Here is an 18,720-nt window from a genome sequence, read left to right on the forward strand (position 1 = left end):
ACTGGAATTTTTTTACTTACCTGCACCCCACATTACCCCAACATGCTGGATACCAAAACTGTATGTTGAGTACCCTGGCCACTCTCAACCCTTGTTAATCCTGGGTAATTTGGGACATTCAAGAAATTGTGTCAAACAATGTGATTGCTGGAATTTTTATATCGACGTGCAATCTTTAATATCCATAGAAATTACATTAGTGAGAATTGGCTCCCTAATTCTCTTTTATTAAGCTATCAACTAGAGTACGGTATCAAATGCAAAGGCTTCACATTAATGCAACATTGAATTTGCACAGTCAAAAATGGCAAAACATAAGAGTTTTAAGCTTCCAGCGGGAATGTTAACTAGCTTACATTGCACGTTTGGTATGTTTATGGTATACATTTCACAATATAAACAGTAAGGTAGTAAGCGATGCATTTAAACAGAAAAATAATATTAGAAAATGCTACATATGTGTGACTGCACGGCGTTAATGTTGCTTTTGGAACCATTTCTTGGCATGCTCTAATTCCAATTTAAATCTATGGGAATTTTTCCATTCATTTCAATGGGAGTTGGGTTGGCATTTTAATATGCACTAAAATTTACAAAAGATGTGGTATATTAAAAATGGGAAGGCAAAATTTTGAGAGTGAGGAGCCTAGACTTAGGCACTTAAATCCACCTTTAAGCACCTAAATAGCATGATATTCAAAGGTGCTTAAATGGGAGCAGTGGGTGCTACTTACTATAGGCCACCTGTATGCTCAGGTTGGGTTCTGTGCTTGTCGTGACGTCACTAGCCTTCAGAAGAGTAGCTACTGACCTGAAGGGGCCTAAAGAGGGGTGGGATACGGTACAAGGTTTACCCTGAGTCCCACTGACTTCAAAGGGCTTTGAATCAGATCCCTGACATGCAAATCAGCTCTTGCACTGGTTATTGAGAGCAGTCGGCATATTAATTGGACTGAAGCTATTTAATCTTTGTATGTTGTATTTACAGTTTATCTCTAATGGAAATAATCAAACATCTACTAAAGGAGGTATAGACCCTATTTTTATAAACATCGAGGCCTATCCTATGAGAGCTACCCAAGCCAAAAATACATGGGTATAATATTGGCTCTTTAAACCGTACATTTTCTTTCTTAATCTTTAAGAGAAAAATCTTATCTACAAATCATGTCACTCTTTACTTTTTTTTTTAAAAGTAAGGCTCCTTATAATTATAACCTTTACTTTTCAGTCCTTCAAAAATAATATAATTGGCTTATGCCAGGAGTAGGAGCTGGTCCTGACATTTGGGATTATATTTGCAAATCTCACGAGAAAGATCTGCAAAGTGACTTCATTATCTGCCTTCACATCTCTCGTTAAAACACTTTTTTGCTGTGATGGCCGCAAAAAACTCGACAGCGGTTAGGCTTCTGGTGTGCTGAAACCACTGCTAGTCATGCTGACCATGTTTTCTCATTGATCACTGGTACTCTCCTCTCTGCCTGTATCCATCGGAGGTTTTTTATCTTATACTTAGATTGTATGTCCCTTCTGCTTCTTAGCATATGTGCCTCAGGTAGCATGTGACCAGGATTCATCAATGAATTTGGTCTGCTGGTTGGATTGTTAGCTTCCCTGGCCTGGGCTGGGTACTGATGAGGTGTGCAACGTGAATGCTGATCCATGCCCCCAAATATACCTCTTAGGGCAGGGACCATGTTTTGTTCTGTGTGTATACAGCGCCTAGCATAACAGGATCCCAGTCCATGACTAGGGCTCCCAGACACTATGGTAATTAAATAATAAATAAATTAATAATAATAATATGGATTCACCTATACTAGTTTCAACTAGGGCTGTCGATAAACCACAGTTAACTCACGTAATTAACTCAAAAAATTAATCGCGATTAATCACAATTTTAATTGCACTATTAAACAATAGAATACCAATTGAAATTTATTGCATATTTTGGACTTTTTTTACATTTTCATATATAGTATTCTGTGTTGCAATTTAAATCAAAGTGTATATTATTATTTTTGATTACAAAGACTTGCACTGTAAAAATGATAAAAGAAATAGTATTTTTCAGTTCACCTCTTACAAGTACTGTAGTGCAATCTCTTCATTGTGAAAGTGCAACTTACAAATGTAGATTTTTTTTGTTACATAACTGCACTCAAAAACAAAACAATGTAAATCTTCAGAGCCTACAAGTCCACTCAGTCCTACTTCTTGTTCAGCCAATTGCTAAGACATTTGTTTACATTTACAGGAGGTAATGCTGCCTTCTTCTTATTTACAATGTCACCAGAAAGTGAAAACAGGCATTTGTATGGCACTTGTAGCCAGCGTTGCAAGGTATTTATGTGCCAGATATGGTAAACATTTGTTTGCCTCTTCACGCTTTGGCCACCATTCCAGAGGACATGCTTCTATGCTGATGACACTCGTTAAAAAACAAATACGTTAATTAAATTTGTGACTGAACTCCTTGGGGGAGAATTGTATATCCCCTGCTCTATTTTACCCACGCTTTGCGATATATTTCATATTATAGCTGTCTCTGATGATGACCCAGCACATGTTGTTCATTTTAAGAACACTTTCACTGCAGATTTCACAAAACACAAAGACGGTACCAAAGTTAGATTTCTAAAGATAGCTACAGCACTCGACCCAAGTTTTAAGAATCTGAAGTGCCTTCCAAAAACTGAGAGGGACATGGTGTGGAGACTTTCAGAAGTCTTAAAAGAGCAACAATCGATGCGGAGACTACAGAACTCGAAGCAGCAAAAAAGAAAATCAACCTTCTGCTGGTGGCATCTGACTCAGAAAATGAAAACGAACATGCATCCGTCTGTACTGCTTTGGATCGTTATCCAGCAGAACCCATCATCAGCATAGACGCATGTCCCCTGAATGTTGGTTGAAGCATGAAGGGGCATATGAATCTTTAGCACATCTGGCAGGCAAATATCTTGCAATGCCAGCTATAACAGTACTATGAGAATGCCTGTTCTCACTTTCAGGTGACATTGTAAAGAAGAAGCAGGCAGCATTATCTCCTCAAATGTAAACAACTTGTTTGTCTCAGCGATTGGCTGAGCAAGAAGTAGGACTGAGTGGACTTGCAAGCTCTAAAATTGTACATTGTTTTATTTTTGAATGCAGTTTTTTTGGTACATAAATTCTACATTTGTAAGTTCAGCTTTCATGATAGAGAGATTGCACTACAGTATTTATATTAGGTGAATTGAAAAATATTATTTCTTTTGTTTTTTTTTACAGTGCAAATACTTGTAATCAAAAACAAATATAAAGTGAGCACTATACACTTTGTATTCTGTGTTGTAAATGAAATCAATATATTTGAAAATGTAGAAAACATCCATAAATATTTAAATAAATATTATATTATTCTTTAACAGTGCAATTAATCATTTGATTAAATGTGATTAATTTTTTAATTGCATGATTAATCGTGATTAATTTTTTAATCACTTGACAGCCCTAGTTTCAACCATTTTTTTTCTCTTTGGCTGTGAATAATGTATAAATTTCAATGAGCCCTGATTAGGTTTTTAAGATTTTTTGTTTTCTTTATTTTCAACGGTGAGCTTTTGAACGATGTCCTTATCCAACTATCTTTTAAAATTTATTTTAGCTAAAAAGGAAATATTAGCAAGGAACTAGGCTATTGGTTGTGTGACAAATGTGATCTGAGGTTCACTACTATTAAAAACACTGAGCCTTTGATGAGGCTTATGAATAATTAGTAGCATTTAAAAATCAATCTTTTTTTCTCCCTGTGAATTTTGAGTGATAAAACAGAATTTTACCATGTTCTTTTTATCCATGCTTACCTCTGTGTAATGCACACATATACCCATAATCGTTTTTATTTTGAGACCAAATGATTACTATTTCCTAAACTGTTTGTGTTCGACTCCTTTGTTTCAAAGGCAGAGGAGTAAAATCCAGTTCTCAAGTGTAACAGTATTTCTTCTTCTTCGAGTGATGATCCCTATGTGGGTGCACATGCGCCTGAGGCCGAAAGTGTTTGTTAGCAGTGTCCATTGACCCGCACATGTATACCTCGTCCCCTCGTACTCCCAGCAGAGGGCATAATAGGTAGGGTGGGTCTACGCCTCTCCAGTTCCCTCTTTCTGCCTCGTGGCCTGAGTCGGAACCCCTGTTCCTTCTCCCTCTTATTTTTTGTTGAGAGAGTGACTACTCTTCATTCAGCATATATGGTTATAAATCGTTGTAGGTAGATCGATAAGTTAGTGTAGTTCTTTCCCCCTTTGAGGGACAGATCCCTCTCTGTCCACCCAACCCCTCACTCCTAGGATGATGCCCTGCATTTTGGGATTTAAAAGCGGTGTTTCCTGTCCACACTCATTCTCTGTGAGCGACAAGCACCAGAGGCGCCTTTACTACCTCAGTGACTCGTGGCTCGCTGTTCCATCTGCAAGTCCTTCCTGCCCCAAACCCGGGAAGGTCGAGAGCTCCACCTCTATAAGTGACTTGATGGAGGAAGCTATGAGATCGAGGGCACATTCATATCTGGGACTGGTGGAACACCCCGTACAATGACCGTCACCTGTGGTGAGCGCCCCTCTGAGCACCTCCCATGCCCTTGATCTGTTGGTACCAAGGACAAGTCCCAACATTAGAGTAAAAAACATTCTCACAGGCACAAGAGCAGATCCCCGCCACGGACTACTCCTAAGCACAGCGGTTCCTCCCCAAGCTGGGCTAGGTGAGGGTGAGAGGTCAGACTAGCATCCAACCGTCTCCGTGTGAAGGGTAGGCCTGACAGAAATGGGATCTGATAGTACTGACGACAACCATGGTGCCAATGCATCTAGAATGCTCACCGGTGCATGTGACGCATCCCTGCCTCCTGTGCCCCACACCTAAGAGAGCAGAGAGGAGATACTTTGTACCTGCCCAAAGGGTAGATTTTCTTTTTACTCCTCCGCCCCGTCGCTCTCTGGTGGTCCATGCGGCAGCAGAGTGGGTATCCTAGCACTTGCAGAAGTCTACCCCTGCGGACAGGGTGGCAAAGAGGATGGATCTGCTGGGCCAGAAGATATATTCCTTGGCGGGACTACAGGTCCAGATTGCAAACTACCAGGCTCTGCTAGCGAAGTCCTATTTTAATAACTACCACAAGCTAGCAGAGTTTAAGGCCCAGCAACCGCCGGACCAACAGCACTGAGAAAAGAAAAGAAAGAAGAAAAATAATGTTCTTCTCTGATCCGTTTCAGCTGTAACAACCTTGAGTGGTTTCTTGCAATAATAGTTAATACAAAACTTTCAGGTGCTTTTTGAAGTGACTGTGACCCTTTCAGTGATTTTTGCAGAGCCAGGAATAGAATGGTAGGCCACTGGCTCCTTGTCCCCTGTACTAACCACTAATTCACACTGTATTTTATATGTCTCATTTTAATTTAGCTTTTCAGTGTGTGCCATGGGTAAAGGCCTGTCAGTATCAATGGAGGAAGTAGCTAAATCCTTTTCTTTTGCTGGGGAAAGAGGGAAAACAGGCCTCTAGGAGAAAGTTGCTGCACAACCTATGCAGCAGGGAGGGCTGTGCTGGCATGTTGCCAAGAGCCCAAGGGCTGTGTTTAATTTACATTGAAATGTGTGTAGGATTTTAACCAGAGATAAATGCATACTGTTGTTGTTTTTCATTTATAACGTTCTTCGCGCACACAGTGATTTGCAAATCACAAAGGCCAAATGTACTTTGACGGCTGTAGTGGAAGGCAGATCAATGGTGGTGTTTTTCTGACCTCAGCTTCTTGATGTCTTGGTTTCTCTCTCTGAGGGTACCACGTGCCTTAGGTAATATAAGTTTCAGTATTTTAAGGAGTTGCAAAGCTTTGATTTCTATAGAAGCACTGTAAGAAAAAGCTTGTTCACAAATCTAACTACTTCCACAGAGGGTGCGACAAACAGCCTTCTTATATACTCTCTATCTGGAACTCAGTTGTCATTTTACAGAAATTCAGTAAGCGAGTCTTTCATAAAAGATGGTGACAGCGGATTGGAACATTGTATGTCAATATACTTTTCAAGTTCAGCTGTAAAAGGGTCTGGAAATAACTCAGACCTTCCCTCTTCCTCCTCTTTGCCGCCCCTCCCACCCTTCCCCTCCCAAAAAAAATTTCTGAATCACTAATGGTGATCCTTGGCACATCTTGATTTGTTCACAATGGGGATGACTGTCTCACTTGTATTTCTTTTCAAATTGGTTGGCAGCTCACACATGAAGAAGGTCATCCCATGTCCATGAAAAAGCTTGCAGCTGAAAGCACAAATCTCCACTTCTCTCTACTTTTGTGGCAGCTGCAAATAAAGTTCTTTTCTTCAGTGAACATTTTCATAGTTGTAACTACCTTGAACATATTTTATTTGCTAAAGAGTAAAATAGTGTCACCAAATAGTGTCACCAAATCCAGTTTTGAAGAGAATGGAGTCTTTTTTGCATCTCTGGTGATCCTGCATTCACACACATTCTCTACTCTCCTTCCTTATTCATTCTCAATAATAAACAGCTACTACAGGGATAAGTTTAAGATAAGGTTTGGATTATCTAGTAAAATCTTTTCCACCTCCTAATGTCTGTGATGATATTGTATCAACCACTCTGTGATACGCACATTGATTTCATGCCAATATAATGAACAGCAAACATATTTCAGAGTTAACACCTCACTGACATGAAGTTTGATCCTTCTGAATGACTGGAGGCTGTCTAAAAGCTTTCTTAAGATTAGTTTGTCTAGATATGCAGGAAGACGATGATGCATTGGTTCACATTTGAGAAGGTTTCACAACCATAAAGGTTAGGCTTTTCAAAATAAAGTTCTCTTTCTGTTGGAAGCTGGGGTGGGAGGAGGTACCAACAGACTGCAGGAAATGTCGGATGGGTTGTTGGTTATGCACTAGCCCTCTGATCCAAAGCCCAGTGAAATCAGTAGAAAGGCTCCCAATGACTTCATTGGGCTTTGGATCAGGTATTAGGAACTTAGTGGATCCTGTAGATGCTTCGATAGTGATAATAAATGTGGAGGAAATTATTGTGCTTCACTTGGGAGCACTCTTGTGGGGAGTTCCAAAAGACTGTGTCAGCAGAGGATATTGGGAGGTGGTATAGTTAGAGAACATCCAAATGAAAGTAGATAAATTTTTAATCTGTTTATCAAGTTCCTGTTTCATGGCGGGTGAAAAGGCCAGAAATACTGAACAAAGGAACTTAATCTGTAGCTGGAACATTTTAATAAATCAGTGTTTAAATCCATTGGAAAAGACCCATTGGCAATTGCCAACACTTGTTTTGTGATCCTTTCCCTGTAAAATGAAGAAGTGCAAAGTAACCGTTGCCCGCAGTCATAAAGTAAAGTAAGGTCTCAGAAAATATATTTGTCAGCTCAGTACTAGTGGAACTCAGCTTCAAAAACAGCTGTTAATTTCCCAGCACATTCCCCTGCTCTCCTTGGGAAAAAAAAAATCAGTCATTTCAATTTCTGTTTACGTATCTAAAATAATCCCTCTCATCTTTTTGATAAATTAGCATTTCTGTGGCTATTTATTCTTCATCTCTTTGCTTTATCCCTTCCTGGTTGGATTTATTTATTTCCAGAGTGCATTGTTTGTTATGGGCTCTTTTCATTCACAGAATGTCATTTCTCTTCTGGACTTTTAGGTATTTCCATCATTATTCACTACATATTTCATCCGTGTTCCTACAGAAAGTCATTATGTGGCAGGGCCTGTCGACAAAGGATATTTAGAATATACTCTCCCTTTGTTCTAAAGCACTGCATTACTTCCCTGTGTTAGGTGATTAATATTATCTGATCAACAAGGACATGGACCTGATGCTGCTGTAAAAAGACTTGAGTATTTATATTGCTGGAATTCATGCCATTTTCTCCCTCTCTATCTTTTCGTCTGTGCGTTGGACTGAAGTGCATGGGAGCTCTTATCAGATAGGCTGTTCACACCAAAAAAGGTTTTTTTTGTTTTTTGAAAACTTTTAAAGAATAGAAGTAAGTTGGTAGCCTCAGTATACTTCCTAGTGGACAAGTGTTCCTACTTCCAAAGCCTCTACTAATTGACTACTTGGGCCTTATTATTCTCTCCAGTGCTGAGCAGAAATCAGTGGGGAGGGTGCTGGATATGACTTCTGTCAGTGTTTCACGGTAACTGCACCTGTATTTTCCCCTCCATGGTCCTTCAAGGGCACCCACATAGGGGTTTCTGGCTCCCAGCCGCCGCCTGTCCTGGGTGGAGATCCATGTCTCACTCCCTCCTGACTGGGGATTTTAAGGCTGCCCAGCTCTCTGATCTACACTAATATGTCCAGCAAGCCAGTCTGCCTAAAAGGCCAGTGCCTGCGCTTTGCTTTCTCTGAGGGCAATGACCAGTGTATTGCTTACAAGTTACCAGATAGCTCCATCTGAGCAAACACATTTATTCTTAAGGTAAAAGCATTACAGAGAAAACATATAAAAACAATAAAAGAACCTGTACACATGCTAAAAAGCTTACCTGAGGTCACCCCCAACTCCAACATAGGACTCTGGTAGGGGTTAGTCCTTCAAACCCCACAATTGGGTTTTCCCTGTGGTTACAAGTTCATCCAGTCAGGAACTAAAACAAAGGCCCTGAGTCAGTTTAAGCCTGGGCTATTTGTCCAAAAGTCATTTCTTTTTCTGTTGGTCTCTGGGGAATCCAGTTTGAATCAGAATATGTTAGCCTTTCCAGAAGTGGTACCTCTCTGGAGGTGTTATAACATGAGTGATTTGCCTTTGTCATTCCCTGCTGTTTTCACTACCTGAAGGAGCTGTGATAACCCTTGTGGAGTGCATACAATCTCTGGCCCACATTGGTACATAAGCCATTTATACACATGGAGTTTACTCTCCTCCCCCACTCACATTCTCCTCCCCCACTCACATTCTCTCATCAAGGACAATGCCCAGCGAGGCAGGTGAGCAGAGTCACTTCTTAGCTACCATGCTAGTCTCTCCAGAGTGGGGTGAGGCTGGGACCATGAATCTTACCCCTTCCACACAGGCCATTAGAGCTAGAACTGGGGAGCTAAATTTAAACCATTTAAAGAACAATAGATATCTCACGGCAACATGCTGGAATCCTGGCTGAACCAACACCCATCACAAATGGCTGGTTTGGCCTCCAAGGCACAAGTGCAGCCCTGAATTTATAAAGGATCACTTTCATCTGTTTTGATTAGCTTAAAGATTGTGTAAGAATTCAGGCTGCTACGGAAAGTCCTGTGCTGAATGGTGTAATCAAAAATAACCCATTAGTTCTGGCCCATGAGCAGATCTGCCTCCTGAATGAAAAATTGATGCATTTAAATTCTTTATCTAGTACCAAATGCATCTGTGGCTAAATCCAAGTTTCTTGTTACCATCCTGCCCTACAGCTTCTTCACTAATTTCTCTCTATTAACAGCATGACTTACTTTTCTCCAGACTGTCCCTGTTAATATATTTCATCCTTGAGTTCAGCTATATTGGTGTTTCTGCCAGAATGTTAGTATCGGGTTAGGATAACTAAACGGTCTTTGTATACATCCCAAAAGTGGTGGGAAAAATACAGCTGAATGCGTTTATTTTGGTATTATTATTATTTGTGCACTGTTATTGTGTTTGTCACTCTGCAAACACAGTCTGCTCTGAAGTCAATAGGAATGTAAATTCTGAAATTAGGATTGGACCTATGTAAGAAATTGTCTATGCCACAAGGAATTTACAATTTAAGGGCCCTGTGATGCTTTTACTGAAGTCAATGTGGTATTTGCTGTTGATTTCAGTGGGAGAAAAATGGGTCTGTACGTCACTGTAGACTGAATTGAAGGTGGGCGGATGGCTTTTGGGGAAGGGTATGCGTGGCGTGTAGTTATATATATCCTAAAGGGTGGCAGCTCTACATACACACTCAGAGTGGATGGGAAACCTGTTGACATTTTCTGTCCTCAGCAGGTGGAGTGGATGGGCCTTGATTAATAAAGAGTGTGATAGGTTTCTATGGAGGATCCTTTGATTTGCTACCATGGATGTATCAGGCTGTTGATTATCTGGAACATATGCAATGTGTGACAATGTGTTATCACTGTTTGGTTTAATTTGAAAGCAACGTCAGTATTATAATCTTCATCCCCTGTTTGTTTCAATATCTGTAGCGAAGTCTGAGGAGGTCTTTTCAGAGGAGGAACTCTCTCCTTCCCATCAGTTGTGATCATCTGATGCAGTGGTTCTCAACCTGTGGCCTGAGGGCCGCTTGCGACCCAATCAGCACATAGCAGCAGCCCATGTGACATTCTTAGGGCCATACAATCCTATATATATATATATAGTGTGGATGCAGCCCAATAAATCATTGAGTGTTGTGTATGCAGCCCACGATCGTAAATAGGTTGAGAACCACTGATGTGACAGTCCCAGGGTTTAAAGAAGATGGGGTTGTTGCCCAGGGCATTTTTGGTGACGTGTTACTCACTCTGGAACTTGCCCCTCACCACTCCAAATCTGCTAAGCCTCTCTCTTTTCCCAGGTTTTTCTTCGGGTGAGGGTGGAGGTGTCAAACAGGGTTTGAGAACAGATGGCCGAGGATAGATGTCTGTTGTCATTGTGTCCATAGGCATATTTAATGATTTAGTAATTTGTTGCGATGGACACGCTTTATACATCTGCACCGTACTCTCCTTCGAAACACCAGGTGAAGATGCACCTTTTATTATCTCTATTGTTTTTGGTAACCCACAGTACTGTGCTTACTTGTCTTTCCTGCAGGAGTGATCTATACTGCAGATGTCCTTGACCGAGAGACAACCAAATCCTATTGGCTAACAGTGTATGCGACTGATCGTGGTGTTGTCCCACTCTATGCCACCATCGAGGTCTATGTTGAAGTGGAAGATGTGAATGACAATGCCCCTCTGACCTCTCAACCCATTTATTATCCGGCTGTCATGGAAAACTCCCCGAAGGATGTATCTGTCATTCAGATCCAGGCCCAAGATCCCGACTCCAGCAGCAGTGAAAAACTGACATACAGGATTACAAGTGGAAACCCTCAGAACTTCTTCGCTATCAATCCAAAAACAGGTAATGAGATACCACTGCTTTTTGTTGCTTGGTCTATGTGGATTTTGTACAGAGCTGCTTTTCTTTCTCTGTCTCTTGCATTGGACTCTTCTGAAGCTGTTTTTTTGTGTGTGGGGATGTTTTGGGGAAATTGTTGCCTATTTTTTTCCCAACAGTCAAGTTCCAATTTCACAGTTGATTCAATAGCGTGGCAGTAACCATAGCCTTTGTGTAAGGATTGTGATACTGTTGTGTACACCTTTGTGCCTGTAAACATCTGCATTGGCAGATGGTGCAACCCAAACAATATTTTCTTTTTGCCGTTATGGTGATCTTTTTCTTACTCCTCTTTCATAGCTTCTCAGTATTACCCAACAACTTTACCAAAAGGGATGAGGCTTTGCTATACTAAGGGTATTATTACTCATCAACTTTACCCGAAGGGATAGGGTTTTGCTATACTAAGTACACTTAATGCTGCTAGGGAAGATTTACCAGTGGGTTAGAGCTGTTGTAGTTTATGGGACAAATTCCCATCTGTTGTAATTTGGTTGTAGCCCCGTTGAAGTCAACATTTGTCAAACGCAAGTTATTGGACTCAATACAAGAGTTAACTGGATGCAATTTTATGGCATGTATTTGTACAGCAGATCAGACTATATGATCTAATGGTCTCTCGGGCCTTAAATTGAGTCTACACAGATTTATACCAGCTGGGGATCTGAGCATATGGGTGACATGTTACAGATATGATGCTGTCTATCTGGTTATTCTTCTGAGCTGCATTGCAGTCACCTGTTAGCTCACCTGGGCCCCAATTCAGCAGAGCACTTGAGCACGCATACATTGACTTCAGTGGGACTATGCATGTGCTTTAAAGTTTAGCTGAATATGGTGCTATAAATACCACACCTTAGCTGGAAGATCAAGAATTAACACTCGGGAACAGTAAAGAGTGCAATAGGTGGTTGAGCCTGAGACCGCTTACATTATCCCGCATGCATACCTGTATGCTGCTGCAAAATGGCCTCCATGCTGTCTACCATCCATTATCTGCCTTGCAAACCTCCTCGACTTGATGTGGACCTGACAGCATATTCTGTAGCGAAGAAGGTGGTGGGATATTTCATAGCAATAGGCAGAGATTTTTCAAAGCAGTGTGGGCTTTCACCCACCGCCCCCAATTCATTCTAATGAAAGATGCATGGCCAAATGCCTTCTGCACTGCTTTAAATAAACCTCAATTTACATTTTTTAAAAAGACTTACATCTGTGTACGTGTACGCAAGTCAAAGACAAATACAATCAGTTGTGAGTAATAACAGGGGGTAAGTAACTTTGCTACTATGCAGTATTTGGCTAGGCAGCCCAGCTACTATATGTGGTAAAAGAATTGGCGGACTTCTTTTCAGGCATAACCCTGCAGACTGGCCTTAATAAGTGCTCTCGCTGAATCTGCTGCAAATACACAGCCTAAAGCCCAAATCACACACCTTCTCATGATAAGGGATGGAAGAGGAGGGTTGATCCACCGGCCCCACCCCCAAATCCCCATTGTGAAAGAAGCCCCAGATGAGCTGGGTTGTAGTAATGCCTGTGCTTCCCCTGCATTGGCTCCCCAAATCTTTCAGCACAGCCTGTTCAGTGCAACTGCACTGCCTCCGATGTCAAGGTCAGTGGAGCAGGGACCATCTTTTTGTTCTGTGTTCAGACGACACCTAGTATGGTACAGTCCAGGTCCAGCAACAAGACTACAGTAATACAAATAATCATAATAGCTATAAGAGCACCCTCGATCAGGGAACCAGGACGGTTTCCCCTCACAAGGGTGCCTCCGTTCTTTTCAATAGGGAGTTTAATTTGAAGCTTGCTTTGCTTAGTTTTACCAAGTTTACATGGCTGGAACTTAGAGTCTTCAGCCATTCCCCTCCTAAGCTCTGCAAACTCTCTCAGAGCTTCTAGTGCCGATGGCAAGTAAGATTTTTAATATTTAACGTTTATATTTCAGTAGCTCAGGAGGGACCTTATTGTGCTATGGGAATCTTCTGGCCAGTGTATGATTTGTGAAAGATTGTGTACATGTGGGATAAATCCGCTCCCTTTGTGCAGCTTACTTAAAGAGAAATAAAATGGAAAACTCTGAAAACTGGATGGGATGCCTCTCCCCTTCCCCCTCTTCAAGTTCTTCTGTGGATGGATTGGTGGTGTATGTGTACACTGGTTCTGTGGTGCTGAGAAGGGAGGTTTCCAATTTTAAAGCCAGGGATTGGAATCACAGTCTCACAAATTATCAAAGTGCTGTGGGTTTTAACAGCACGGTTCTCGGTGACAGCAATGGGAGGTGGGAGACTCAAAGCTGAGAGAGAAACATACAGTGTTAGCTTTAGAAAGTGGCCTTCAGTGAGCTGCCCAAGATGCTTTTAAACCTCTTTCAAACCACAGTCTTTTCTTACTGATACGATTTTTATAAGAAACAGGTTCTCAGTTATGATGTTTTCTAGTAATTAAGAAATAGATTTATCGTTTTCCAGCATATACGGAAGAGATTTGTCTCAGATTTTTGTGTAGCTTTATGTGCTAGCTGACATTCAGCAAAGCTGTAATTTATGTAGCGCTTTGCAAGGCAGACTTAAATGTTGCAGCATTCTGTACAATAAATAAAGCTTAATATATTTAGTATGAACCCAGATATGTCACAGGTGGCAATGTAGCGATGGCAGTATAGGTGAGTGGTGTTTGGGTGTTTCTGCCTCACAATGAAACTATTCATCTGTGCCACGGGAATTAATTCAGTCCTAAAATTTTAAGTAATGTAAACAGTCGGTCATCTTTCATCTATGACTAGTCTGGCTTTGTGAGTGAAAATTAAAGTAGTGTCCCATTTAGGCCCATGCTGGCATGGACAGTAGTCCACTGCGTATCAAATCATAAATTCAGCAAATCCCTGGCTTTTTGTTTTTGGGTGCAGTTTGTGTGGTATTTCCAAAGAATCACTTCTGGTTGGTCCATTTTATAATGGTGTTTCTATACACTCGTTTCACCAATTCATAAATGACAAGGTTTTCCACCTTCCCTTTCTCCAAAGCTTGCTTTCATCCTCTTCAGTGCTCATTCCAGTTGTATACAGTTCTATAATGTTGATGGGATGGGTTTGCAGTACCTATCCATGTGTTTATATTACACCCTAGTTTATCATATACTTATCACCATAGTGTATCGCCCTCTGGTGAGGGCACGCCGCTGGAGATCTGGGTTTGATTCCTGGCTGGGCCGCAGGCTTTTGGCAAGTGACTTAAGGCAAGATTTTTTTTAAGGGTATTTTGGTGCTGCCTCAGTATGCAGATAGGTGCCTAGAGGGATTTTCTACGTGCCTAGGCTCTTAACTCCTATTGAAATCAATGGGAGTTAGGTGCCCAAGCATTTTTGAAAATCCCATGCCATGTCTATCTGCAGCCTAAGGCACCTCAATACCTTTAAATATTTGGTCCTTAGCTCTTCTGTGCCTTAGCTTCCCATCTGTAAAATGGAAATAATAATAATCCCTTTGTCTCCCACGTCTCTGTACAATATAAGCACATTAGGGCAAGGACTGTCTCTTCCTAAGTATATAGGCAGTGCCCTGCAAAATGGAGCCCTCGTGTTGGCTGTAGGGCTGATGAAGTATAAATAAAATAATATAAATTTAATTCACTTTCAAGTGAGACTTTCAGTCCTCCAATGAGGAAATGTCCATCTGAGCAAGAAGCCCAGTCTGAAGACTCCATCCAGATGGTTCTAGCGACATAGGAAGGTTTTCTGCTTTTTGGGGAGTGGCCCATGAGACACCACCCATTCTCTCCTCTTCTAGATTCTGCTCTGATGGGGGAGGATAAAGAGGCAATTTTGACCATGAAAAGCCACTTCTCCCAGGTCCCTGCTCCATAGGGTTGCCAGGTGTCCGGTTTTTGACCCAAAAGCCCAGTCGAAAAGGGACCCTGGCGGCTCCGGTCAGCACCACTGCCAGGCTGTTAAAAGTCCCATTGGCGGGGCTGAACGGCTTCCTACCCGGCTCTGTGTGGCTCCCGTAAGTGGCGACATGTCCCTTGGTTCCTAGGAGGAGGGACAGCCAGGTGGAGGGTGCGCGCTGCCCCCACCCCATGCACTGGCTTTGCCACTTATATTGGCTGGGAACCATGGCCAGTTGGAGCTGCAGGGGCAGCGCCTGCAGGCAGCGTGCACAGTTCAGAGTTACCTGGCCTCCCCTGTGCCAAGAAGCCAAGGGACATGCCATCTGCTTCCGGGAGCCCCCTGAGGTAAGCACCATCTACAGCCTGCACCCCACACCTCCTCCCATACCCCTGTTCCAGCTCAGAGCCTCCTCCTAAACTCAAACTCACTCCTGGAGCTCACACCCTCTCCCACTCCCGGCCCCAGCCCTGAGCCTGCATCCTGCACCTCTTCCCACACCCCAACCCCCTGCTCTGGCCTGGAGCCTCTTCCCACACTCAGACTCCCTCCCAGAGCCTGCACCCCACACCCCTCCTGCACCTCTGTCCCAGCTCTGAACCCCCTCCCACACCTAAACTCCCTGCCATACACCCCCACATTCCTAGCTCCCCGCCCCTGCCCAGAACCTCCTCTTGCACCCTGAATCCCTCATTTCTGGCCCTACCCTGGAACTCGCAGCCCTAGCTCAGAACCAATACCCCCTCCGACATCCCTGCCTCAGCCTGGAGCCCCCTCCCACACTCTGAACTCCTCAGCTCCATGCCCCCAGCCTGGAGTCTCCTCCTGCACCCCAAAACCCTCATCCTTGGCCCCCCCCAGACCCCACACCCAACCGCCTGCCACAGCCCGGAGTCCCCTCCCACACCCTGAACCCCTCCTTTCTGGCCCCACCCCAGAGCCCGCACCCCCAGCCGGAGCCCTTACTTCCTCCGCACCTAGCCCCCTGCCCCAGCCCGGGGTAAACAAGCAAGTGAGTGAGGATGAGGGAGAGTGAGCAAGGAGGGTGGTGGTGGAGTGAGCGGGGGGCGGGGCCTTAGGGCAGGGGTGTTCAGTTTTGTGCTATTAGAAAGTTGGCAACCCTACTGTTCCGGGGTATGTGTTTTTGTGTGTGTGTCACAGCTGGCTCCAGTACCCCTTGTTTCTACACCTGAGAGGAGAAAGACAAGAAGAAACTGTCAGAACATCCTACTATCATCCCTGAGCTCTCTAGCACAGCAGACATCATGGGACAAATGCTTCCTCACATGTAGGTTCCTCCTTTCATGTCCTAGATTTTGTTATAATGTATAGCTAAGTGGCATCCAGTGGGCAGAATGGTACTTTCTGTGATGAGCTGATATGCATAAGTACAGGCACCAAGCAGATAATGTAGTACATGAGTAGTTATGAAACCATAAATCATCTGTGCTCTCTTTCAGGGAGCTATTAAAGATTGCCTTTTCCTGTAGAACAATGAATAGTGTTCGCTTAATTTAGCAAGTCCAATAGGACATCTCTGACTTTCCCTGATTTATTGTGCAAGGGGTGTTTAAATTCAATATTGTCATTAAATTCAATTTTTGTGTGGATAGAAGTGCACTTCAAATAGGAAAGGGCAAATGGTTGCTGCAGTATGGTTATAGTCACAGTAAGGAAATGTGTGTTGACACTTGTTTGTTTGGTAGACACCTACTGTACTTAAAATGGCTACTTAAGTGTTTCCATTGTTAGTTCTGCTCAGCAAGGGTGATTGCATATGTATGATGAAGATGATGTAGGGTAAAATTTTCAAAAGCACTGTAGCACTTAACTCCCATTGATTCCAATTTCAATTAGGCACCTAGGCACTTTTGAAAATCTAATTTGGGGGCTATCTGCATCTTTCGGCACCTAAATATCTTTTAAAATCTGGCCCTTAGTCTTATTTTCAGGAGTGATTTAGGGCCAGACTTACATAGGTATTTATGCCCCTAAAGATGCAGATAGGACTATTAGTAACCTAAATTGATATGTTTTACTAAGTTCAGTGGTAAATCTGGCCCTTAAGCATTAATGTTCCTAACTGCCTAAGTAACTTTTAAAAAATGGCTTCTAAGTCACTTAAGCACTTTTTAAAATTTTACCCATAGTGTCGTCCTTTTTCATGGCTAGTCTCAACACACCCACATGCAGGTTTCCCTTCTTGGCTTGACTTCCATGCAGAGGGGAGGGCTCCATCTTACTCTGACACTGAACACAGGGCAGCTAAATAAACTGCATGAACTGATGGGATGTGTGTGTATGTATTTGAATGTGCCTATATATATAGATCTAAAAATTACAGGGTGGAAAAGATGAAAACGGAGAAGAATCCTAGTGTTGCATGAATTCTCAAGTTAGCTGAATTCTAACCACTACTAGAAGTGCTGTGTTGGAAGAAAACTGCTGGAAATTCTATGGCCATGCTAAACAGTTAGCACTGAAGCTAGTATCAATTATCTGGGAGAGGATTGTGGAAGAAGATAAAAAAGACAGACGATGGAGTTATAAAAAATGATTGATTAGGGCCATATATTCTTATTTTTATTTCATGTATGCAGGTTTTAATTTCACAGTGCAGCATAGCAGTAATTTACTGCACTGATTTATTACTTTTTAGTGCTCTCAAGGAAATGATGAATTTTAATTCAAACCATTACTTTTTTGGGGAGAGGATACTTTGGACAAACCCAATAGGCTTCTGTTCAGTCTAATGCAGATTATATTAAGACATATTTTAACTAACATGATTGCAGGCAAATTTGGCTGTCATTCACACCAGTGTAAATCCAAATTAACTATTGATTTTAATGGAGTCACTCTAAATTTATAATGATGTGTCTGTGAGTTAAATTTGGCCCTAGGTTGCCTGGTATGTTACCAGTACAGTTTACTGTTTTCCGTTTGATTTAACGATGCCTGCCCAACAACACTCCCAAACTAATGCGTGCTTACATTGTAACACTGGATTCATTAATAAAATTGGAAATGATACATGTAACCCAGTGCTTTTTTTACAGTAATGCTTCTTGGGTGTGGCAGTACCTGGCTGTTCAAATACCACAGACAGATTTCGAGAGAGGCTTGGTTAATTCTATGACTATGCAAGCTAGTGTAGGGTTAATGAAGGCCGTAATCTAATTGCTGGGATCAAGATAAAATGCCTCTGACCCACCTTGAAGAGTTTTGGGCAATTTTTAAGGCGTATTATGAGACTAAATTGTTCTTTGCCATCATCTGAAGCAGTAGGTATATGGCCTAGCTTAGCCAGAAGCAGAAAATCTGATATGCTGTGCTATATCAAAACAGGCCTTACAAATGGTCCCTATTTCCGCACCCCCACCCTTTCCTCTACACCCCCACTTTTTCTAAATTCTTGCAATCTAAATTTCCCCTCCAGTTTCAGCTGGATACAATATTCTTCCCATATCCTGTACTCCTGTGGAGTATAGCTAGATGCTGTTCAACAATTGCCTCATTTCAGCCCAGAAGAAGTGGCATTTCCGTGGTGAGTCATTCCAATATACTAGTCAGTGAAGCTCTCTTGGGATCCTTTAGTAAATTGTGGTTTTATTTGCTTGCCCCTTAAAGACCTAGCCCTGTGGTGGCTTTTCCATGA

The 18,720-nt window shown here is 42.2% G+C and overlaps 1 protein-coding gene across 8 annotated transcripts in view; it reads left to right on the forward strand.

The window, feature by feature from the left end:
- The window catches only part of FAT3 (FAT atypical cadherin 3), a 559,292-nt gene that overhangs the window by 240,003 nt on the left and 300,569 nt on the right, over nucleotides 1-18,720 (forward strand). For all 8 annotated transcript variants that reach the window (XM_073336876.1, XM_073336917.1, XM_073336926.1 and 5 more), the window contains exon 3: nucleotides 10,824-11,138. In XM_073336876.1, the coding sequence (XP_073192977.1) occupies nucleotides 10,824-11,138 (315 nt within the window). The remainder of the gene's footprint in view (nucleotides 1-10,823; nucleotides 11,139-18,720) is intronic.

This window comes from Lepidochelys kempii, chromosome 1 (assembly GCF_965140265.1).
Source record: "Lepidochelys kempii isolate rLepKem1 chromosome 1, rLepKem1.hap2, whole genome shotgun sequence".
Lineage (NCBI taxonomy): Eukaryota > Metazoa > Chordata > Testudines > Cheloniidae > Lepidochelys > Lepidochelys kempii.